At 41.5% G+C, this 25,283-nt stretch overlaps 1 protein-coding gene across 3 annotated transcripts in view; it reads right to left on the minus strand.

Moving 5' to 3' along the window:
• The window catches only part of LOC133158188 (cGMP-dependent protein kinase 1), a 52,445-nt gene that overhangs the window by 12,695 nt on the left and 14,467 nt on the right, over positions 1 to 25,283 (minus strand). For all 3 annotated transcript variants that reach the window (XM_061285194.1, XM_061285192.1, XM_061285193.1), the window contains exons 3-7: positions 15,079 to 15,192; positions 3,371 to 3,476; positions 1,964 to 2,027; positions 892 to 969; positions 334 to 428 (exon numbers count right to left, since the gene is read on the minus strand). In XM_061285194.1, the coding sequence (XP_061141178.1) occupies positions 334 to 428; positions 892 to 969; positions 1,964 to 2,027; positions 3,371 to 3,476; positions 15,079 to 15,192 (457 nt within the window). The remainder of the gene's footprint in view (positions 1 to 333; positions 429 to 891; positions 970 to 1,963; positions 2,028 to 3,370; positions 3,477 to 15,078; positions 15,193 to 25,283) is intronic.

Here is a 25,283-nt window from a genome sequence, read left to right on the forward strand (position 1 = left end):
TCAGGTGGTTGCACAAAAATGAAATAATCTGGATCCAGGGACACTTTTTTTTAAAGTATAGTCTACTTAAAAAAAGTATCTGCAACCATGCATTTCGACCATTACCAAGCACGTGTCACATTTGAAAACATTCGCGCCGTCAAACGGAGGGAGCAACTGGCAACCAAGAAAATAACCCGAACAAGGTTACCATAAGAGACAGGCGGAAGATGGATAGCAAATTAGAGAGGATAAACACACAGAATTTGGAGGGAAAGCATCTGACAGTGATAGAAATTGAAGCAGAGCGAGGATGGAAATGAGAAGGGGCAGCGTCGTGAGGCATCAACGTACCCTTGCAGCGCCTTTTCACCGAACCAGTCGCCCTTGCCCAGGCTGCGCAGGTACACAGGCTCTCCGTTGGGTGAGTCCTCCCTGGTCACATTAACCTGGCCAGAGAAACCAGGCGGGATTTCAAGTAACATGTCATTTATTTGGGCTCGGATATTTTCCAAAATCAATACCGTAAATCTTTGTTGAGGGTTCTCAAAATAACTATGTCTGTGTGGCGGGATGTAGGATATAATCACAGAAAGTTCACTGCTATGTTTTCTCTTCGGAGCGGAAATTAGGGGAAATAGCCATGTGGTAAAAGGTCAAGTGTGTGTGTGTGTGAGTAAAAACAACAGACAGAACATTTCTTCATCGCCACTATCTCATTTTATTGCACTCTGGGCCTTTCTTGTGTCATTGTGCGAGTGTTCTTATTGACGAGAACATAATGGTGATAAGGAAGGAGTCACGAGATGGAGGGCCGAGGGAAAACAACAAGACAGCGTGGTGCTAAAAGCCTCGGCGATAGCGTCGGAAGTGGGAAATTCACAAATATATGGTTTCTCCGCATGTGCTCACCTTTCCTTTACTGATGATGAAGAAGGTGTCTCCTCTGGCCCCCTGTCTGATGATGTACTCGCCGTCTTCGTAATGGGTCTGACAAAAAAAAGACGAGAGAAACTTTCCAGTACGTGCCGTCGTTTTTGTCTCCCTTGGCGCGAACTGGGCAGTTAACGAGGCTGAAATAAGGCACGTAAAACAATGAGATGTTTTTATGTCTTGTTAGTAGTGCATGAAAAGGGATTTGTCAAATGGATTTTGTAACAAGCTGACCGCTACGAAAAAGCGTCTCTTTATCATCTTTCCAAGCACAACATATTCTTCAGCTTCTTTATCTTTGTCGCTTAACCTTATACCGCCGTCCATTTGTATTCACGATAGCGGCTTTGAGATCAATTCAACTCCAACAAATGCGGGAGCGGCCATGTGTTTTGCCGAGAAATAAAGACGACATTCTGTGACTTCTATTAATTGAAACCCGACAGGAAAAAACAAGCGGAAATGTTGATTTTTGTTCCGCTGATGGGGAAACATTCAAATCAGCGCGCATTTATGCATAACATTAGACAAACTGATTCATTTCTGCTCAGGCACGTGTGAAAGCCTTCCATTAGGTAGTTTAATGGTCTCATAAGTGGCGTAGTCTCTGTAAATAAATGTGACAGGAAGATCGAGATGACACCATGTTAATGGCGGCCTCTCGTGCTGTGCTAGCAACAGACAAAAGATGTGAACGTTGGCGCTAGCCGTACCCGAGAGACAAGCTAGCTTAGTGCTAGCTAGGATGAGGCTACAGGCTAGTACAACTTAGCGGGGATGATGTGGCGCCGGAAGTTAGTTATTTTGAGCCCAGAAAGGGAAATCCTGGTTGATATGCTAGGTCAAACTGATTTTACTCAATCTTCCGCCAAACGATGTTGCTCGTCCTTGGTTTTTCAAAACATTTTCTTTTGAGAATGTTCCCCCCCTTCACTCTTTATATTGTCAGCATTAAAGGCGCTCAAGAAAACATCTCGACGTCTCTTCATTGAACGTCTAGAGATGCACAAGTGTACTCTTGCACACCCGTCTTGTGATCGAGAGCCCTTACCTCCTCAAGGACGTCGGCGAGCTTGCTCAGAATGTCCTCCTGCAAGCTGTGGAAGGTGGGCACGCTGCAAGACCAAGAACAAGCATTGAGAACCGTGCTCTTTGATGTCATCCATACAGTGCTCATTAAAGATGCTATAGGTGCCGGCCTATGCTATGCTATCGCATGTGCGTATTGATATTTAAGCCCGAACTGAGCAAAGGCTCCAATTACACAGCAGGCAATAACGTGGAGGTCGAACGTGCTTCATAGAGACTCTAATTTTAGCCACTTTTTGTTCTTCAAGAGCTCCATTGAATGTCACACGGCTGTTATCGAGCCCCCTAAATAAAAGTGACCCGATACTTATCGGGAACCAAAGGGAACGCACGTCGGCAAACAAAGAGCTTATCTCGCCGTGCGGTCTCGCTCCGTTCCACCGCCCGGCCCATTTTCTATGTTGTATTATAGTAATCTCAATCATCTCATCACTGCTGATCTTTATACCGCTCCAAGCTTCCTCAATGGAGGTGAGGCAAGCATGTAGTGATCCGAAGCAGCGGCGTCGGGTGGGTTGACAGGGGCCAGAAGCAAGTCAAGTATTTTTCTAGTTGGTACTGAGCTTTTATTTGGACCCTTTGGCCTCACTGGTGGCATAAACATGACCGCCAAACCTGACAGGGACTCTTAAATAGGGAAGTGGGATGTTTTGTTTATGGATTTAAAATGTGACGTTGCCAACATTGATGGAAGTCTCCAGCCAAGTTTCTACCTGAACAAGGGACACCTCAAACTTTGCATGTCCAAAAAGTGACTGTAAGTCACTAGAGGTCGTGATCTTTGAAGTCATATTTGATTACTCAACAGCTGGTGGTCCAAATCATAATATATAAGTCAACCATGACGGGCGAAAATCAAGTTGCGCTAATGATCATGCGGCTCGTGATACGACTTTGACCTTTTCGAGGATCCTGGATATGAGCGTCTGGCTACACGGCGACTATTAAATAATACAATCACAGAGAGGAAGGTGATCGCTATCTCGCGAGGCGGCGACGTCTGGCTTTGTCGGTAACATTAATGCAATTGGAATCTTTTCTCTTATGCAATTTTGAACTGCACCAAAACTCTGTTGTGCTGTGAGGCAAATTTTGCTCAAATTGTTTTGACATTTCTCCACCTGGGCCGAACATTACTTTAGCGGGAGGCTCGGATCACGTCTTGCCGCATTTATCTGCCTGCCATGAAATAACTCTGTCAAAAAAGTGACAACTTCCGATTTCTATCGCTGTGATTCATGCGCTTTGGTGCAGTGGAAGCGATCGTGTGGAAAAGAGCGAAAAGTGGCCAAATTGCACTTTTTTTGGGGGGTGAAAAATAACTACAAAATCTACCAAGAGGCAAATACCACATTCTCAGTTTCTTTACCTTTTCAAAAACTCCATATACTCCGTATGCTTGATGAGACCCGTCCGCATCATGATGGTCTGGAAACATTGTCGATCGATCGCCCACAGCTTCACGTTTGTCAGCGCTGGAAATGAGAGTACACACGAAGGCATTGCTTTAAGAATCCTCCTGCATACAAAATAAAATACAGTAGCGGCCCACGCGTTGGCGGCTTCAAATGTTGTCTATGCAGATCAGGCAAAAAGCGAAGATTTCGTCTTGAGCCGTGGAAATTGAAGTTGATTTGCTGCCAGAATCAGACTACATTTTTTTTCTAAATGGAAAAAGAGAGAGTAGTTGCATATGTTAGAAATAAAAAAATAAAAAAAAACAGTAAGGACAGAGAGTTTAAAACTATATTTTAGGTCAAATTCTAAAAATATTTTGATAAATCGGCTTATCAAAAACGGGAGGACTAGGGATGTTTAAGTTAATTAGTTAGTTAGCTTGCTAGACAGCTAAACTAGACAGCTAAGCTAGACAGCCAAGATAGGGAGCTAGCGGCATTTCATGCTCAAAATGAAAAAGGCTTTGGATGCTGAAATAAAAAAATAAAAAAAATTCTGGCACAGTCTAGGTTAAGCCCAACGTGAATGTTCACTGAATAAAACAACAAAGGAAAAATACAATAAATTTGGTTTGCAAATTATAACGACCAAAAAAAAAAAAAAAGGATGCACAACATGCTTGAGCCGGCAAAAAAACTCATATTTGGCTGCCGCAGAATTCAATTTGTGCTTGCCCGAAGGCTTGCCTGATTCACATTGATGTAGCTGTATGCTATATAACCAGACAGGCTTTTTGGCTTTAAAATGACTATTTCTGCTGATTACAGCTTCTAGCTATGGCCGTCACATCTCACCAGCATTAAGGCGAGATACACTCTGCAGGTCTTACTGTAAGTGCTCCATTCCCATTTACTGCCTGCAGCTGTTTGAACTGGCTGTTTACATCTGGAGTGGTTCAAATAAGAAAAATAGCAATTGATTTAAAATAAACCAGTAATGACAAACAGTATGCAAATAAATTAAACAGTTTGTGTCACATGTTTGGTTTAATCCAGTGAACATTGTACTGCTCCTTTTGGTGTGCGCCACTTGCCCACCTGGGGGCAGTATGGAGACGCCTCTAAGCAGTAGTAATAGTAAGCGTTCTTTGTTGAGGATAAAGAATATGCACACGCTGCTCCACACTTTTTGCTGGTTAGCCTATCAACAGCATTTTATTTTGCTTGATAGCATTAAGATAATGGTTGTTTCAAACATACGAGTAATCTGCTGGTATTTTGAAAAACTTGCAAGTCGGGTCACTCCTATCTCAAGGCACACAAAGGGAAAATGTTGTGTCCAATTTATACTCATGAGATATCAAATAAATCTGAAAATCCAATTCCAAAAAATATATGACATGGTGTTTTTGTATGTTTACCTGCACAGAACCAATATACAATATACTTTTTTATCGCTTGCCGTGGCCCTATTCTGTCACCAAGTCGTGCGGATGTTTTGTTTATGTGCAGACCAGAGCAGACTGGTTGGCTTCATGAGAGTGCCGACGCGTCGTTAAAGTTCCCCCATTAAAAGCGTGTTTCATCGTCCTCGGCGGGCCCCAATACTCGCTCTACATTTCATTGTGGCTGAGTCATCTGCGTACAGTGGATCTGACCACCCTCTCGTTTTTATCGAATGGCTTTACTTGCCTCATTAGTCCCAGATAACGTGGGAATCGTTATTTTGAATAATAATGACTCTGTATTCTACTTTAGTGGAAGAGGATTTTAGCTGTGTGTTTCATAACACCTTGCTGTCTTTGTATTTTGTCAGAATTAGGATGACCATAACCCTATACTATTTTTATACAAATAAAAATAACTCTCACTCACAAAATTCAGCCAGTGTATAAATTATTTTGATCTTAGACTAAGTGTACATTCAAAATGAATGAGCTTTCTCATGTATTCTGTCCTCTGCAGACAACTTTAGAAATAGAAACCATCAGCAGGGGAGGTGGCCTCATTACATAGCCTGACATCATTTCTATCAGACTCAATATCAGAAGGTGTCTTTCTCATATATATATATATATATATATATATATATATATATATATATATATATATATATATATATTTTTTTTTTAATTGCTGGTCACATGACTGGGAGGTTGGATGTCATAGGCCCAAAGAAACATTTTGAGGTGGAACCGACAGAAATGGCGCTGGGAAATAAGACGTGCGGCCAGCCCGCAGCGCTACGCGGTCGCTAAGCGTGTTACTCTGAAGGCTCCTCTAAATTGTACTGAGACCGGGGGAACTAGTTATCTGCAACCACCGACGCTGATGAATGTTGTAATGCTCACGGGTTGCCAATTAACTTCCCGGGGCTGAGTGGGAGGGGTGGTAATGAAAGGTTTGGAGGAATTTGGGGGTGGGGAGGGGTGGCAGGAGGATTAATGAATTTTTGGAGAGTCACACCATGACGACGGAAACACATTTTATGACACAAGAGACTTAGGGCAGTAATGAAATGAAGTTCGTCATCTCACCTCAACATTCTTCCTTGGCGCCAAGGTGCCACATGCTGGCAGCAAAGCTCTACTTTGGTATAAACAATGTACTTCAACTTATTTTGACATAATTCGTTGACATCAAGCACTAAAAGAATCATTTTAGTGTACCGTCTTGTCTGTACACTTACCGCTGCTGTTGACCACACCTCACACTCACACAATAGTATCGATCTCATTAAATTGGGGAGGTGTGTCTAATGTTACGCAACACAAAACAAGGCAGACATTTATTTGTTTGCCCTTGTTACAAGTCAGCGTAAGTGGATTTCAGCCTCCGGGCATTATGCAAATAGAACATGTGTTTGTCTTATAATCCACTTTGTTGCCTATTGAATTGTGACACTAAATGATAAAGCTTATTTTCATTGCACTCAGTCATGGCGCTTTACGTTCTGTTGTTGTATTGAGAGTTTTTTTTTTTTTTTTAGCTCGTGCTCAGCGCATTTGCACAAGGTCGAAAATGATTTTGCTGAAGTGCGTTTTCGCCGCAGGAAATCCTATCCCAAAACTCGGCAGGCTTAGAGTCAACGTGCTTAAATACAGATTAGTCACAAGCAGAGCGCTGAGTTTAAAAACAAGACATTTGTCCGCATCGTTGTGGCAACAATACAAATAAAAGCTCCCCACTGTGCATTTACGTCAGCCATGACAGAAAGGCTTTCACAAAAAGTGTTTCCACAAACAATTTGGCCAATTTTCAACAATTTGTCAACAACAGACCAAATTGAGGTGCTTGGTATGGGATAATTGTAGAATTACTTCTGAATTCCAATCATCTTTTTTTTTTTAAACTGCCACAGCCTATTCGGAATGACCAGATGAAAGCTTGGGTTGAAAAAAAAAAAAATCCATGCAGCGAAAACTCTAAATATATTTTCAGAGATGATAAGATCCACAGAAGAACATTTTTTTTTTAGGACCATGAATAGACATTCTTAAAACTAAAATTAACTAACTTTGGCATAGACTTTGTTTACACTAAGCTAAAATGAAAGCTGCATGTGAATGGGAGCCTGTAAAGTCACAGAAATAAAGTGGCAACAAAAAAAATAAAAAATGAGACATCAGATGATGAGACTGATAGAATCCTGGCAGACTTTTCCCTTTCTCACACTCATCATCAAAACCTTGTGATGCGCAAAAGGAAATGTGTGAAATAATCATAATCAAAAGCGTCGTATTGCTAATTCAGATGCTATTCAGGTGCTGATTTCAGCACTTGCCGATGTTTAGCAAGGAGCTGGATCTCCAAAGTAATGAGTGAGAGATCTCACTCGGGTGTATTATTATAATCAGAGAGGGCGTTTGAATTGTTCCTGCTCATCAAAATGCGACGTGCTTTTTTTTTTTGCAACTTCCCCCACACAAGCAAAGTACGGAAGGAGTACAGCGGGTGTCATGGCAGCTCGCTGGAACAGAGGAGCCTTCATTCCCCTAAAGTCATTAAAAGCATCAAATTAGGTCGGGTTGATGGAAACGGAGCGTGAGAAAGTACGACGGGTCGTTAGACGCCGCGTTTGGTCACAGAGCTGCAGGTAAATACTTCAGGAATTCCCTGCCTGTTGATTCGCTCCACCTCGCAGCTCACGTTTGCGTAGTTACTGAGCCGAAAAGAAGAACATCAAATTTGATGTTCAATATCGGTTGTGATACGAGACATTTTCGTTTTGTTTGCAATTTGTTATTCTGACCAACAAAGGTTCTGTAATTAGAGCACATTTTCAAAAACTCTTGCGCCAAAGCGTAACACTTTTTGACAGCTTTCACATCTCCGTAAATTGCAACACAGTCAACTATTTGTTTTAATCAGCGGCAAGCCCCAGATGCCAATGTTCTTCTCCGGAACACTAAAAGTCGGAGCACCAGCTGCCAGAGCAATATTCCGCCGTGCGTCAGCCCACCTGCCATCATCCGTGCTATGTTTAGAGTACAGAAGGCTTGTATATTCCGGCGGCGAACAGAGAGGGATGACGTTATGTAAGGTATTTCTATTCCTGGATGGATGGATCTCTCTCGAGCAATGTCCAACCGCCTCCATCATTAGAATTCAAAACAGACAGTCACACTTGTGGGTGTCATCAGAAGAGGGATCTTCACAACTGCTCCATGTTTTTATAATGATCAATGATGAATGAGGAGGCCAAAAGGCCTTCGGGAATTGTGCCGTCATCACGGGGCAATCACTGTTCCGTAGTGAGGAAAAATGGCAGACGAACCTCGGATCGTAAAGAGCCACATAAGTCGTTAAATTAGAAGGATTGCTTCAAACTCTGACAAAGAGAATTCTGCATGTTATGCTTTTCCACATAACGTGATAGACAAATAGCTAGCTTGGAGCTTCTAGCTAGCTAGTAGAATTAAGGAAGAATTACGCAACATACGTTAAAGCGAGTCCTTGGTTAAGTTACATTCCTACGACAGCAACATATCTCAAATTTGTAGGTGCTCAGGAATTCCCTGTACTGAGTTAGTTAGCATGTTAGCGAGCTAGTTAGCCAGATTGTTAGCTCGATCGTTGTCCTTCTTTTCCATTCGTCAAAAGCTGCGTCTCAAATTTCCATCGACTGCTTTAAGTGTAGACAACAAATAAAGAGGATTTTTTTTTGAAGTGATACACAACATTTTGCAATATGATTATATTATTAATATGACCCTTTTGTTTTGAACACAGACTACTGAAACAGGAGGGCATCCCTTGGGGCAACAACAAATGACCCGTTCGCTTTAAATTGCTCTGTGGTTGCTTTATGAGATAAATTTTAATTGTTTGTTGGCCCAGTCATTACAGACAATCAAGCCAAAACAATTAGGCGTAGCGGAAATGTGTTTGAATAACCTGATAAGTCTGCAAGTGTGTGTGTGTGCCAAGCTGCAAAAAGTCAAATGGAAGGAAATTACGTTTGTTTGCTATTTATCAGCGCCTGATGCTAATTTTAGCTCACTGGTGAAGGCAATGCCAGTTTGTTTTTCTCGTCATCCATTACCCCGATATGATTTATCTGGATTTTGTGAGAACCACCGTGTGATATTTTCTATGGTACATTGCCAGCTAGATGTGAACAATGATATTTGAAGATAACATCCTGCTGGGTGAATGTAGTGTCAACTTGTCAGACATTTTTTTTTTTTTTTCCACCCAGGAAAGTGTGAGTCATTATATTAAAATATTTGTTGTCAGTCAAGTCAGGAGCTCCTTTTCTGCCAAAAGGCAGGATAATCAGTGCAGAAGTGTGCGAGTGTGAGAAACATTGATTATTCTCACGAGTTCTTCACGCTACAGGGGGTCGCTACTCGACGCGACGACTGTGTCATTAGAGAGAAATTAGTCATCAAATCAACTACTTTAAGAAATAAGGTCAGCGGCGCAAGGGTCTAGAACACACGATAGCGCTTTGCCTCCACTTTTGGTTAAAGCGTAGCCTATCGCTAACCCCATCGGACAGATATTAACACATTGCATCTCCGCTCGAGGGTATAGTAGCACATTTTTCCGTCAAGACAGTCGTTGAGGCTCATAGTTTGGCAACCTTAATGGCTTCTATCCACAGGGAAATTAGAATCAGTAATCCACTCGTGGACTTTGCGACCGTCAAGGTGACGCATTCCTTTCCAGTGACTAGCTTTCTGACAAAATCCCTTCTAAGTTGATGGATCGATACGTCGGGAGTCAATTTGTCGATGGAATCAGGCAGATTGCGAGTTATAATGGTTGCCTCACAAGGCTCTCGATCAATAAGGCTCCACTTTTATTCACTCTGTATTTAAGACGGCACTTGGCGGTTATTTTTAGACAACACAATACATGGTCGGCATTTGGTTGCTATGGCGGGAGAGTAAACTGAATTTGTACAAATTGTTATAAATGTGATTAAGTTCAATTTGTTCCCTGACCATGCCAAGGAATGTAGCAAGTGGTCCTACTCTTTGCTGAATGGTGGAAAAAAAATAAAGCACCTTGTAATTCCAAATTGTCAGACAAGACTCATTTGCATATAAAGACCCCCGCTGGCTGACTTTTATTCATTCGTTTACGTATTTTTCTGGTTACAGCTGCAAGGCAGTGACAGCGCGCAAACCTCTGGAAGGACCCAGAGATTTGTGACAACCTCTAGCTTCGGAACACCTGCGCTCCCACTGAGATGTAGTAGCAGCCAAACACACACACACATCCTCAAACACACAATTGTGCACGGCAAAAGCGCAGCGAGGACCCAAACGTTTCTTGCATCTTTTGTCAAGTTACACACAGCAAAGGTGACTCCAAACAGCGGGGTGACGGCTACCCTGACACCATTACCGTCACATTTCTCGTAGCTCGGCCGTTAGCGGCGTTGCCATGACAGCAGCGGGAAACAGAAGATTTCTATCCCTTTGGACTTTTTAGCTCGTCGAAGCTACGCTCAGTCTGTCTCGTTATTCCCATCCCCTGTCGTCGTTCGCTCGTTCATTTGCATATCTGCTAGAATATCATTTCCAAACACCTCCACCTCATTAGCTACGAGATTGTCTCATGAATTGTCCGTAGGCTAATGAGCCTTATTTGTCAACAATCATTAGAAAGTGGAAGTCTGACTCATTTTCAGCCGGCCGCATACTAATAAGGGGAACGTGTCAATAACCCTTCCACTGAGGCTCATTGTTTCTTGAGCTGAATTGACTTTTTTTTTTTTTTTTACATGGTTTTTTGATCCTCAAGTGTAACTAGTGCAAGCTTCTTTGCTAACACGTTCGTCCTTGGCTTCTAAACAATGAAGCTCATTTCTTTCCCTTGCTATGTGCCTCGAGGAATTATAATTCAAAACAAAGGTTGAACCATATTCTGCAGGTGTTTTTGGTTTTATCTTTAATAAATATATCTTCTTTCTGTATGTGTTTCATAATCATTCCCTCTCCCAACAGACAGATGCTAATTCGCGTATGTCGTTAGCTTGCTAATACAACACTTCATTTCATAACATATTTCCACATTTGAATCATTGATTAAAGCTTCTTGTCATATTTGATTGATTTAGGGTTTTTTTTTCCTAATCACATAATATGGATGAGTGTGTATACATTAGCATGTTTGTTCAATTTTTAAAAAAGTAGTCCGGTCACGCTCTATCGGAGTCATCAATCCTTTTGATCAATTTCCTGCGGCACGATTCGTTGCAAATATAAAAGCGGCATGACTCATTGGCAAGTGGACCTGATAAAAATCAAGTCATTAACTGCGCTTTGAAAGATTACATACACATTTATTAAGGCCATGTCTCGTTAAAAAAAAAAATAAATGAGAACAAGCAGCATCATTAACTGCTCTAATACGGACTCTTTCCATTTTTTCACGTTTTATTTAGGGGCATTTTTCTGTTCAGGACTATACTAGTAAATAATTATAATTTGATATTTTAATCAAGACTATCAGGCACTGTTTTTTTTTTTGTAAAACTGTATCTTTAAATGATGGAGTTAAATGATCATAAATTAGCATTGCAAATATTGTTTTGATGAATGAACATTTACATTTTGTAGAATTAATCATGACAAATTGAAAAAAAAATTGGTGATGTTTATTCATGTCTATTTTGGACCAACAACTGGCCTTGATTGAAAAACGGAAGCAAAAACTCTTAAATACTTATTCTTTGCTTTCTGGAAACGATGGCCAAAACTGCTGCTATGGCAACAGGCACGCTCCGTCTCCGCAGCTGCCGTTTGTCACGGGGCTCTCATGATTTTCCAAACCGTCATACAAATGGGAGAAATTGTAAAACTCCAGATAATCCCTCGCGAGCCTGCATCTAATCCCTTGCAATACATTCATATGCGATCAAATGATCAAGTGTAAATGATCCAATATAAAGCCTGAGCGGAAATATGAAACACTTTAACTGATCGTAGTACGACGTACGATCAGACGCGTGAATATCAACTCTATCAATTCCTTGCGGCGCGTACATTGTTGAAAGTGATTAATGTGGACAGCCTGTCGGCACAAAGCTGATGGTGAGTACAAACGCGATAATGTTTGGGAGATGAATAATATCTTTTTGAGGGCTGTTGTTTTTAAATAACGCCTGGAAGCTAGAAGAGAAAATGACAAATGACTTTGAATTTGTCAGATGTGATAAAATGTTGGTCTATCTATCTTTAAGGACATTGTAATAGCTTTTATGTGACACTTCAAAATTGTTGACGGAAATGGAACGAACGAATTTTCTTTCCGATATTTGTTTTTCATCGTTAGGGTCACAGGTGACTCCATCCTAACTAACACATTCACTGTGCCGCCCTATTTTTGCTTCACTCACGTTTGAATCCTAAAATTGTTTTCGCGCTCGCCCGCCAGCGTTAATAAGTCGATTTTCACCCTTTAATAGAAAAGATTCGTATCGTCTCTTCATTGTCTTTGAGTGCAAGCAGGCTCGTATGTGGGAGTTAAAATTCAACCAAAGATCCAATTAAAGTGCTTTATTGAGTAACTGTATCCCCGCTTGCCCCCCTCCCTCTCAAATGTTATGTCCATTCACACCAATAAAAACCAAATGAATTCCTTTGTACATTTCTATATTAAAACAGCAGGGCAACCTCATCTGAGATCCTCAGTGACCCATCGATTGGAACCTCAAAGGCGCTAAAAGGAAAGACGCTGTGTCCCCTGTGGGAACTGAAACGGGATGAATAAGACCCTCACTACCCTCATATGGGTACCTGTTGCCATGGCAGCGGAAGCAAAAGGGGGAGGAGCAGCATCAGATTGACTGGTCAGCGCACTGGATCATGTGATTAGAAAGGGGTCAACAGGAAGCTCGCATGAAGTGGACCCATCGCACCTCAGCTAAACCCTCTTTGGCCTTGGGACTTGGGAGCCGCAACTAATTTGAAAACTGAAGTCACTGTTTCCAAGAATAACTACTTCATATCTGTGTTTCATGGAGACAAGCAAACTGCTATTCCGACCATTCCACAACAGCAAAACAATCATGTTCCTATAATAAGTTCAACCAGAACAAGAGGCTTAATTGCTTCCAATGACAGCGAAGAGATATTATAATATGAAAAACAATTATGAACTCTACAAACACTCTGCGAAATCTAACGGGCAAGAAGCTGTAGTATAGCAATATTTTTAAAAAATCCGTAGTCATCGACTTACGTATCCCACCGGGCATCTTCCGATTATTTACGATCTTGTATATGACCCATAAAAACGACTTGACCGAGAGTCCGATAATGGCACAGAAGAGGCAATAACTACTTTAAATGGTTCTGTATATACAGTATCTTTATAGTACCTTATACAATCACGTCATAACAGTCTTGCACATGACCAAAGGGAAAGATAAACATGATCTATTTGCTAAAATATTTACACAGGAGGGTTAAGGCAGGGTTTGACTAATAATGATGATCTAAGCGGAAAGAAATCCCTCGTTTTGCCGCCATCAAATCCCACAAGATCCAATTATAAAGTGATCCCCACACGCGAGCTCGCCGTTGATTTATTAAGTGATCAAGGAATTCTGCCGTCATTCCGTGGCAGCGCGGCAATCACACACCCGTGAAAGTGTCGTCATCGAGTCTATTCTGGGTGCGCGGTTGAAGCCAGCGGACCTTATATCACCTTTGGGGAATTTATTATCCCGCAGCCATTTCCCTGTTTCCTGCCGCCCATAAACACAAATTCCTCATTCTGACACATTGTTATAACATACTTGTTCTCAACCATCTGCTCTCCCTCCACAATTTTTTGGGCTAAATATTCAAATGAATCGTCTGGCAGACCAGCGACTGGTCGTCATGAATTCTGTGGAGCTAGCAGAGGGTCCCAAAAAGGGGGTTTCGCTCCAAAAAAAAAGTGGAAAACTTGTGGCGCAGAGCTGGATCAAGCGTCATAGCGCTCATTGTTATTATACAGCCAGGAAAAACTTCCAGAAATCCATTTTCCACAGTAATTGTCTTTACATCAATTACATTTATGGTGGTGAATGGTGGTATTGCAATTTAAAACTAATTGATATTATTTCCCCCCAAAATGTTTTTTTTTTCCAATGAAACAAAGAGCCGCTCAGAGTTTGCCCTGTGGGCCACCAGTAGCCTGTCCCTGCACAAGTCCTTCAGTTCCTCTCGTAATACACATCGTGGCCCTGGTGGTACTCTTTTTTTTTTTACTAATTTCCATGTCTGACTGACTCCCTGTTGCTTTCATCTCTCTGTCCAAGGGCTCAGCACAGTAAGCCTCTAATTTGCCATTCAAACAACTCAGAGGGAGTGAGTGTCAAATGCAAATTTCATCATTGACCGACAGGGAGGATGGAAGCGAGCCTGAGTAATTCCCTTTCTTGCAACAAGTGACCGCACAAAAGATTGGCTGAATTTACACTGCACATCGAATATATTTTGCGAGTGCTTGAAGCTTTTTTGCTGTTTCACATGAAATGCTAGCATTGAGCTAACCAACTTTTCAAACTTCAGTTATGTAACATCTATGCTATACGTGTTGTAGCGTTTCACATTATGTCTTAGCATTAAGCTAACAGACATTTGAAGCTTTATTAATACCACAACACCCATGCTAATTAGGCTAGCCTGTCTATTGTGTTTTATATTATCTGTTAGCATTTAGCTAGCACACGTTGGTTAAGCAAAACAATGGTTTTGGCTGAACATTTTAGTGTTAAGGAATACTTTAAAAAGCATGTTTTAATAAGAGTGATTTTAGATATGTAACGTATTTGAAGATTTGCTCATTTAGGCTGAACTTGCCTTGGAAGACAGATACTTGTACCTGAGATTTTTGTGCATCTTGAAAGAGACTTAGTTCTTATCTGAAGATCCATTCCATATGTTTTGTTTGTCTATTTACCTTGCCGTGACTCATACCCCAACTGTGCCAATGGTGAGAAAATTGACTGAATTGTGGAAATCCGGCTTTATCAGGTAAAGGCATCTGTACTTCTCCACTATATTCAAAGCCGCTACTTTATAAAGGATCATCTAGGCTATGGAGGATTTCTTCAATTCTATTGTCTGCCTCACAATTGTTTTCCTCCTTATCTGTCAAAGCACAAGGACATATTGTACATTGCAGCACAGTGGATGTTTTGGTTCCCATCCAGGTGTCTGCGGAGACTCACTTTTGACAGTGGCGGTCCTGGTGCAGTTGTAGAGAATGGCCAGCTCCCCAAACACCTTCCCGGGGCCCATCGTGCACAGCTTTAGGCTCTCCTTTGTCACCTCCACTTTCCCGTCTGCAAAACAAGCGCACAGAGAGAAAAGGCCATGAAGCACATTGCTATTTTGAATTGCACACTCCAGTCCAGGTGTGCTACGCTCACAGAGTGGACTGATGGAATTGACTGGGTACATATCTGTGTGTGTATGTGTGTGTGTGTGTGTGTGTGCGAACGATCGCCGTGTGAAGCCTTGTACTTCATTTTTGAGAGCATCCAGCCAGAAAAGTTTTGGCTCAGTGAGCTTGAAAGAGATTATTTTGTGACGTGGAATTTCGAGTGGGTGTTGCCGCTAAGCTACTAGCAAGTTAAAAAACTGGCAGCTTTATCAAGGCGACAGACGCCATCTTGCTTCATAGTCGACGAGTGACACCGTCAGAAGTAATAGTTTCAAAGTATATTAGAAGTTGAGCTGTATCCTACGGAAAGATATTTGTAAAACAACACAGCACGTTTTGGTATTTCCGTTCCGTACAGCGTTAGCATTATGCTAGCTTACCCTCGATAGTCAGATATCAGAGCCAGAACAATGTCTGTACCGAAAACCAATGCAAAAATGCCAGGCAAGGGGTGTGAAGTTTCACACTCACCACTCACTACTTTGCCCCCGTTGACAGCAATTATCTTTGTCCGACAAGATTTTTCTTCACATTATCTTCTTGTTGAATAGTGTGGTGTGAAAGCACGCACGGTCGTGTGCTGTCCTGACTTTCCTTCTTTGTTGGGTTCTGTTTTAAAGGCCGGTAAATCTACTAGCTTCTGCTCTGGCTTTTATTTTACTGGAGTCCCTGTGGAAAAAGCTAGTTTCAAATTCTCCAGCCTTCAATCCCCGAAGAAACATTTTTCGATATTTTCAAATAGAGAACACAGCTAACATATTTGAACTTTTATGTACTATTTTTGTTTTACTTGGGAAAATGACTGGAGTCAAAGATCATGTTTATTTTGTAGCTTGATGCTAATTACTGGTTTATGTTGCGACGTGGGCTTAGTAAGTAAATCTAAGAAGCCTCAATAAGATAATATTACCACTTGCTTGAGTTTACGCTGAGTACTCTTCTTCAAGCACCTCATCTCTTGACAGTCATCAGCGACCAAACGCTCATTAAAGTAATATACTTCAATTACCGCCGGGCCTCGACATTAAAAGCTCATGCAGAAACACTTGATCCACACGATTTTTCCTCTGCCTTCAGACAGGACTCACCAAGAGGGCACGCTTTTGTAGAAACGCAGCGTAGCGGCGGGATTTCAAATGACTGCAATGATTCACAAAATGCAAACTCATAAGAAAGAGTTGCGAGGAAGCTTTGCGGGATTTTGATTGTTTGTTCTTGTTAGAAAACCCGAAGCAGAAAATAATTTTCCACGTATTTGTGTGGATCATTTCATGGCGCAGTACATGAGAGGGGGAGAGACAGTCGTTACTTCTTTGAATGATATTTTGGTCGAGCGCCCTGCTGTTTTGATTGCCCACATTTGTCTTCTATCTTGTGTCCAAGTCATAGAAGAAAAATAACACTTTTCCGCTCATGCAGCAGCGGGATTCTATGAAAATGTCCCTCGGCTCTATTCTTGTAAATATTTTTATAATTCACTGAATGATTTTTAATTTGAAACCATCAACACAACAGGCATCATATGTATTTTTATTACACTCACGTAGAGTCAGATAGATTTTTCTTTTCTTTTTTTCATTTTGTGAACACTTGACTCAATAATGGCTGCCATTTTGAGCATTAGTAATTCACAGCATGAATGTAACGGTAACTCGTATAATAGTCTGATTAAAGTTACTTTTCACCAACTGGGATGAGGTCACGTATGCGCCAAGGCAGAATTGACATTTAGATAGGTCGGGATAAAAATTTATATATATTTCAAATTATATACACAAAACCTATTTATGTTGAGACGTCGAGAAAAACCTCTAGATGACAAAAAAGCAGTCTGTTTTAATTTCCAAAAGGAAAAAAAAAAGTATACTTTATTTATTTTTCTAATACAAATTATTCTGAAACATAACTGTTAAAATTGCACTCCCAATAAAGTATTTTTATGTTAAGCTGGCTTGTCAGCCTTTGCTCAAAGTAACTAATCAAGTAACTAGTAATCAGTTACTTTCAAAACAAAGTAATCAACAACTGACTTTTAATATCAAGTAATCTATAAAGTAACCGTGGCAACATCTACGGTGACACATTTGCGACACACGTCCATAATTATGAAAGCGATGGTTCGTAATCCGCTTTGGGCTCCCTCTTGGCACGTTTTAGTCAAGCATTATATAGATGACTTCACACATCATTATTTCTTTCGGGGCGAGAGGTATTGAGAGCCGACGCAACGAACACGACGGTATTTCACAGAAAAGAATAAAAAAAAACATTGAGAGGTTTAATTTGAAGAGGTCAGCCTTTGAGAATCGATTAAGCTTTAAGCATGTGATAGACTCAACTGTTTCCCCCCAAAGGGATGGCCAAGTGGTCGGTCATGTGATGAATAGAAATTGGAAAATCAGCTTTCACGCTTCAATTTAATGGAAACGGGCAAGGAAAACAAAAGCTCTGTTAGAACGAAAAACGCTTAGTTATTGCTAAAAGTCTTTGGTTTGCTCTTGAGGAAAACTTGGTCCGACACACCTAAAAGGGATCCAGGATTTCAGATTCAGACTCTGGATCCAAAAAGTAAAGCGGCTCATAACACAGCAAAGGGGAAAAAAAAAAAAAAATCCAAAACATTTACATTATTTTTCATCCATCAGACCTCTGATGTGCCAAGGTGAAATGATGGATGGTGTGAGAACATTGATGCGTTTGTCTCAGAGGAGAAAAATGATTGATATGCTTCCCAAGATCTGGGACTTTAAACATCAAGATTAGTTTAAAGGGTCTCTCAAAGATTAGTCCGCAGGGAAACAACAAACTTGAGCTGCTCCTGCTGCTTTGAGGCCTATTGGTTTTACTATCCGCCCCGCAAGCGGCACTGATGTACTCGTCCTCGGGGCAGAACAAGGTCAAGGCCCGGGTGATCGGGCTCTTGCCGATTCAAACGGCCGCCATCAAAACGCCGGGCTTGAAACGCCGCCGCTTTTTGACATGGATTGATTTGGCGCCGTCCTACCGATTCGTCTGCATTCTCGGAGATTCGACTCTACGGTTGTGTTTCTTCAACAAATTGACTAAGGAGCAAACCATTTGATGCTTTAATGGAGCGAAAATAAAACTACCGTAATTTTCGGACTATAAGTCGCACCGGAGTATAAGTCGCCCCCCCCCCACCCCAAACTATGAAAAAAAACGTGACTTATAGTCCGAAAATTACGGTAAAAACATTCCATTGCTACTTTGAACCAATTTTTTGTACACTCCCAAAAAGACACAAAATAATTGAGCTGCTTTTGTGCCCTGGACACTTTGCTTTTAAGGATGGCACTTTTCAGATTTTAAATGAGACAATTATTTTCTGATCTTTTTGAAATGAACCCATTTTAAGTGGGTGGCTCTGTCTTGTACAAGTGAGCAACTGTACACTGCGTCCCACATACCGCTGGGCCAATGGCAAACGTGGCTTTCATCGCCATGACAACCACAAGGTTGTGAACCAACTACAGATCCTTCTACATGCCAGAGAAGAGTCGAGCGTGCACAAAATAACTGAAGGCCCATTGAGACAATTCACTTACGACACTATGCTATTTTTTAGTGTCTAGTGTCAAAATTAATCGACAACTATTTCGATCATAAATGAATCTTAATAGTAAATCTTCAAAAGCAATGTTTTATCATCAAATTGCCCAAATCGTCTGATTCGAGCGTCTCGACAGAAATTCTGTCATTTCGATCAATCGATAGAATTGTTTCCAAAAATATTGAATGTTGTCATCCTTAGTGTGAATTGTAGCTTCCACCCTTTTGTTTTCTCCCCGGTTTACACTGTGGACACGTCTTGAATAACGATTTGTGTCTTAATAAGGCGGGCGGGTGAATTCCCGTCCTCCCTTTACGACTGACAATTCACTGGGAAAGTCGTTTAATAAGGCTGCTATTGTAGCGCTTTTCATGTTAGTTGCAGGTAAACATTTGAGGAGGGTGTTGAATGCACATGAAGAGAAAACATTGGTCACGGTTTGCGTTAACGAGAATGAATCGCCGGCGTCGTCGGGTAATTGCACGACCTTTTGTAAAGGACACGACACAAGCGAGCAAGGATGTAACGACAACACGGACTTGACTTTGGATCTATGCGAGGATAAACGCGAGAGGTATTTTCAGGTTCCTCATGCAGAAAACTATTAATTTCCTGTGGATGAAGCATGTCATTAATTATTAAAGTCAGACGTGTTTGCCAGTTTTGGACCTCGCAGGAATGCTTTCAGTGAATAGCCGCATTGAAATTGATGAATGCGGTTCTTCTCAAAAGACGAGTTCATTAAATGCAAGCAGGTTTGGCTCAAATTTCAGGTTGTTGTTTTTTTGTAGCATCTCATAAGGCTTGCTTTATGACAACGATGGGTGCAGAAGTTTCCAGCTCACCTCTGGTCGGAAAGAGTTATTCAAATCGGATGCAAATGGCACCACAGGCAAATAAACACGCCGCCCGCACTGGCCGGCGGATCTGAGGAGCGAGTAACCCCACAGCTGTGGACGTGTGGCCCAAAGTCAAATATGGAAGATGTAGAGCCTCGGAATTAAACAGGCAGAAAATTCTGCATGTATAATAAATGTCATTAGATGATTTTTTTTTTTCTTCCCACGCTGGATGTGTCTCAGCCTGCCATCTTTTAGCCCCGCCCTGAGGATGTGGGGAGCTTTTGTCTTTGGAGGATCATTTGAGTGCACACAGCGGGACATTAATGGGACGCACCTCGGGAACTAAATGCCCCAACCCCAACCGATCCTGCCTCGAGATCACATGGGATTCTGGAGGCCTTCCAGAGAGCCGCTGTCGTTTGGGTTGACTTTATCTCTCAGCGGTGCTAAAAATATCGAGCAGTATAAGCAAGAGGAGTGACTGCTTGCTCTTTCTGAGCGGAATTATTATTATTAGTTCTTCAGGACATGAAGCCCGTTGGTGTTTTTGATTGTACGGGGCGAGTTTTGATGAAAAGAGTTGGCATTAAAAGGTTTTCAACAAAAAAAAAAAAAAATCTGTTTTATTATCATTAACTCATTCACTGCCGTGCTAGTTAAAATGTAGCTTTGACGTTTATATCCGTCAATGGCAGCGAATGAGTTAAGCAGGTCAAAATAATTTTCTTTCTATCAGTTGTTTGATATTTTGTTCTACGGTCATTTTTATTTCAATTCGAATACTTAGATTTGTTTGTCCTTGTTTAACACAACTTTACTTTGTTACCGCATGGGCTTGTAAAATTATTTTTTATTCAGCAATAGTACAAGTTCAATAGAAAATGGATAGACGGATGACCAGAAACAATTGGCTGTGAGAAACGACAAGCTGCCACGATCTCTTACCACATCTTAACAGAATTTAATTTCCACCCCACTTTAGCTCCTTTATCGTTTCCTCTAGGGTTGAACGGCGAAATAATCTGTGAGAAAACCACATCAGATTCTTTCGGGAGTCGTTCACACTGAGGCCGTTGCACATTGAAAGGTCAAAATGTACTCCCTCTTTCACGAGTGTTTTGCTCCGAGGGATGAGGGGAGGTCATGAATGTCAAGGAACAGGATGCTGGGGAATTGAAATCCCACCGAGGATAATGAAGTGTAGTGACACGTCATCCGGCTGGGTCGTCCGTCGCCACGTGGATTGGCCAAGGCTATCCTGAGCGAGTGGAACATTGTTCTTGTCCTGCTGATGAATGGGCCCGTGGGTGGTGTGGCCTATTGCCGTTGGCCTCCTATACATACGAGGACGTACAATGCCCCTCATGAGCTCAGAGAAACACTAAATCGCCTTCTTTGTGACAGTTTGCTGAAACGAGGCATTGCAATCTCTTTTGGTCTGCTATTCAACAGAGGCTGGAAATCGCCATCTGCTTTCTTTGATGGATGAAAGATGAAATTTCTGTTTATTCACACGCACTAAAGTCAGCGGGTATCCCCATTCAAGATAATCACAGGACGGATTTTTTTTGTTTTGAAGCTTTACAAAAACTAAGGACAGGGTGAGTAACATAGATGCTGACCTACCGGCACGGAAACAGGAGTTGATTGATATCAGCAAAAAAAAAAAAAAAAAAATCAGAAAATGACTTTCCCCTATCCCCAAAGAATAAATCCACAGAGTAAAAACAAATAACAGTAAAAGCAGCACAGACACTGACTAGTCAACTGATAAACTATCGTCCGGGGTTGCCGTGACAACAAGATGTTGCAACAGATTGCCTTAAGAAACAGCAAACAGACCCAAGAAGCAACACCGTAAAGAACCATCAGATCCTCCTAAAACCAAACCGACAGACACGAAGATATTTATAGCAATACCGGCTCAAGCGAAATCATATTCTTATCAAGGAGGCGAAACTTTTGAGGCTAATTTACGACACGTCTTGAAATTTTACAGTGTAATTCCTTCGGATGAAAAAAGCGATGTATTGAGGATTATGGGTTGGATACAAACCGAAGCCTAAAGTGAAGAAAAACGGTAAAACATTAAAGTGGAGATATTGATAGTGATATTAATGAATTCCTGAGAGGAAATGAAAAGAATGCTGCTAGTTGTTGCTTCTCGCTTGATGTAGGTGGAGGGAATACCGGCAAGAGGACGATGCAGACATGGAGGGAGACGACAATAAGTACAACACCAGCAAAAGTCCTACAGAACAAAAAACATCTGAGAACACCATTACATTAATTTTCAATTTGATGTCATAATTAAGGCCCGACTAAAATTGATCTGTTCAAGCCAAAAGTTAAGTTAATTATAATTTAAATAAAAAATGAATAAAGTGGTCCCTTAATCCTTACAACAATATATTTCTGAGTTACAGCCAGAACTGTTTGAATGTCTCGTGACGCTAACAAAAGCGCCGCGCTTTGTTACGCCTCGCTAGCAGTTGACGAGCGCCATTACAGTCCTCCGAAATTTGTTTCATTAGTATGCACGTCCTACTTCGCTCGTTTTCTTGTCAAAGCTAACTTTAGAAGCAAGAGAGAAGCCGTAAAGCTAAATGGCCTTGAACTAAATGCCCAAATTGGACAAAAATGAGCTTCAGCGTTTCCTTGTCCAGGAAACGCTCCGTTATCAAACTCTCGTAAGAAGCCCGGAACGATGCAAAAGCGACTGTGAAAAGCGGGAACTGCTCGGCCTGCTCCTTCAATGTCATTCTGGAGCTTCGCCGACGCAGCTGCTTAGCCCCAATGAAAAAGCCGGCTGCGGAAATGAAAGAGGCCCGCGATAGCGGCACGCTAGGCACGCTATTCATCTGCATCCTGGTGTCGTCTAATTGAGTCCGGTCGGCGTGAAAGAAACAGTACGTGCCCGCTCGGCCGTCTCTTAACCGCTAATTACGTTTGGTGGATATGACAGGATTTTTTTGTTGTTGCTGTTGTTGCTTGCACTCCTGACCCGACAATCAATCAGCTTGCCGACACGTTGTCACCGCGATGTGAAGCTAATGAAGGGAAGTGTCGTGATGCTACACGTGTTCAGCTGTATTATTTAAAGGGAAACAGAGAGAGGGGGGTGGGGGGGGTCTCCAAACAGCGAGCTGCAGATTGTGTGCTGAGGCCATTTTTGATGGGATCGGAGTCGTTTTGAGAAATCCCCGGCTTCAATGAATGATGCAAAAAGGTGAAAGCAGGCCAAGTGGCACAGACTGCCAGTTGGCTCTCGTAAGTGTCAGGACTCAAGTATTGACGCCGACTTGATTACTCAAAGTATTGGCCACGTGTCAGATGAGCTCAAATGATGAAGACAAAAGATGTCAGTTGCCTCAATAATTCAATAAAAGTGCAGAAAACCTTCGTGGAAGAAGCCATTATTACGCTTTTAACCCCCCCCCCCCCCCCCCCCCACACGCAATTTCTTATGCTGAGAAGACGAAAAACATCATTTAAGTGCAAATAATAACAAATATTATTTACCGGCCTTATCTTGAGGCATATTGGTAACAAAGAACTATGTTGAGGTGAGGGAGGAGCTTCTTTAAGACAAACCGATTGAAAAGTTGAGTCACGTTTATTCATTTAAAAGGTTTGCTGCCATCTTCTGGCATCTACAGACAATTATAAACCTTTTCAATTTGGAGTTTTGCTAGTCGCCGCTGGGCTCGGTCGCTAACCCCCACGAATTGCCGAGAAGGCTGGGTTTAATTTCAGAATTTACAGTTATGTTTCTGTAGAATAAACACAGACACGTTCCCACCTAAAAACTCACGCACACACACAAAAACGGGATGGAAATACATATATATTGCACTTTAGCGGGGTCTGATGGTGCTTGCTGAAGGTAATCCAAGTTAAAAAAAAAAATCAAACAAAAATCACTCTTGATTCCTTTGACTTATCCAGATTGAAAATCCCTCCGAGCAAACATTTTCTCATCAGCTATCATGTGTATTTTCCGTTTGTTTTGCAGCTCGAAAAGCGTAAGCGTTTGTCTTAATTGAAGGCAGCGCTCAGCTGAAGGGACAGCGTATTATTTATCTAAAGGAGACGTATTATGGAAAATTAACTTTTTAATTACCGCTGCATAAATTGTTGATCTACGGAGTGCCTGCCCAGCCATAAGATGTACAATTTAACAACCAGGTGAATCTTTCGTCAGCTGCTTATTTCTGAAAATGCGTCTGCGAGCGAGCTGCTCTGAATCTTGATTTTAACGCCACAGTGACGCTCATTTCCATAATACTGTCCTCACACTGAGTTCTTTGCCCATGACTTGGCAGCTACACTGGAAAAGATCAAGCTAGTTCCAAGTAACCACGAGAGACGAGTCGTCATGATAACGAAAATTCACACCCAAAACAGAATTCGACATTTTATAGCTAAAAAAAAAAACCCACATTTTTGCTAGCTTAGCGCTAATATAGAGTGCTAGGCTAATAGAACTCTTACTTCCAAACAACTGCCAGAAATTTCACAAATATTCTATGAGAACATCTGGGAACTTTAAATTTGTGAAAAAATATGTATTACACGTCTTTTTTAAGCATGCTAAAAAGCAAAGCTCACTTAGCATTTATCATCCCTCAAGTCGAGGAACTCTCAAAAGGTATTACTAATTACGTCGTTCACGTCGTCGGCCTCTCAGGAGCTAAAAATGGCCATCCCGCCTAACACAAAGGCCACCTCGGCCTTTATCTGTCGAGAGAAAATGAGGGACAAACAAAGACGGAGGATAGTAAGATGGAAATGAGCCGAGATGGCTGGACGGAGGACGAAAAGAAAGACAAGGCGATGAGTGAGTGGAGGACGCGAGTGACAAGAGGACAGATTGAGGTCAACGCGGGGAGAGAATGCGAAGCGGAGTGAAATGGAGAGAAATGTGTCTGCCACGCAGAGTTTCAGAAGTTGGAATTAAAAAACAAAGTACCTTTGAGAGTCTGTGTGGGTGTCAAGTGACAAGGACGTGACGGGGCAAGAATGAAAAAGCAACTTCTTGACGTCCAATTTTGGCCTGCTAGCTTAGCGTTCAAATATTAGCCTTTAACTATTACTACTTGTGTGTAAAATATTGTTTCAATGACTGAATTAAAAGCCCAATGATTCCTTCAAGACTTGTGGCATTAAATTTTAGTCAGCTACATAAACCAGGGAAAGACATTTCTTAGAATGAAATATGGAAATATGGAAAGCAGTCCCTTCATTGCACAAAAAAAGCAGACGTTTAAAATTCTTAACAGATTGCGTTACACTGCGCCCAAGCTCAATAAAACGGTCTTGTTGGATTGCACTCCATAAAATCAGACTCTCAACAGTAAATATTGGCTGAAATTTAAAAAAGCTGACTCGTTTTCTGCTTGTGTTTGATCAAAACAACACATTTGCAAACATCTGTTTTTACTTGGGAAAGTAACGACCGAGCAAGTAATCGAATCAGTTTCTCGTAAAATGTTAATCGTCAGCTACTGGTTTATTTTTAATAAACAACAATTGATTAGTAAATAGTAAATGGGGCTTTTTTTTTAATACGATTTA

This window comes from Syngnathus typhle, linkage group LG8 (genome assembly GCF_033458585.1).
Source record: "Syngnathus typhle isolate RoL2023-S1 ecotype Sweden linkage group LG8, RoL_Styp_1.0, whole genome shotgun sequence".
Classification (NCBI taxonomy): Eukaryota; Metazoa; Chordata; class Actinopteri; order Syngnathiformes; family Syngnathidae; genus Syngnathus; species Syngnathus typhle.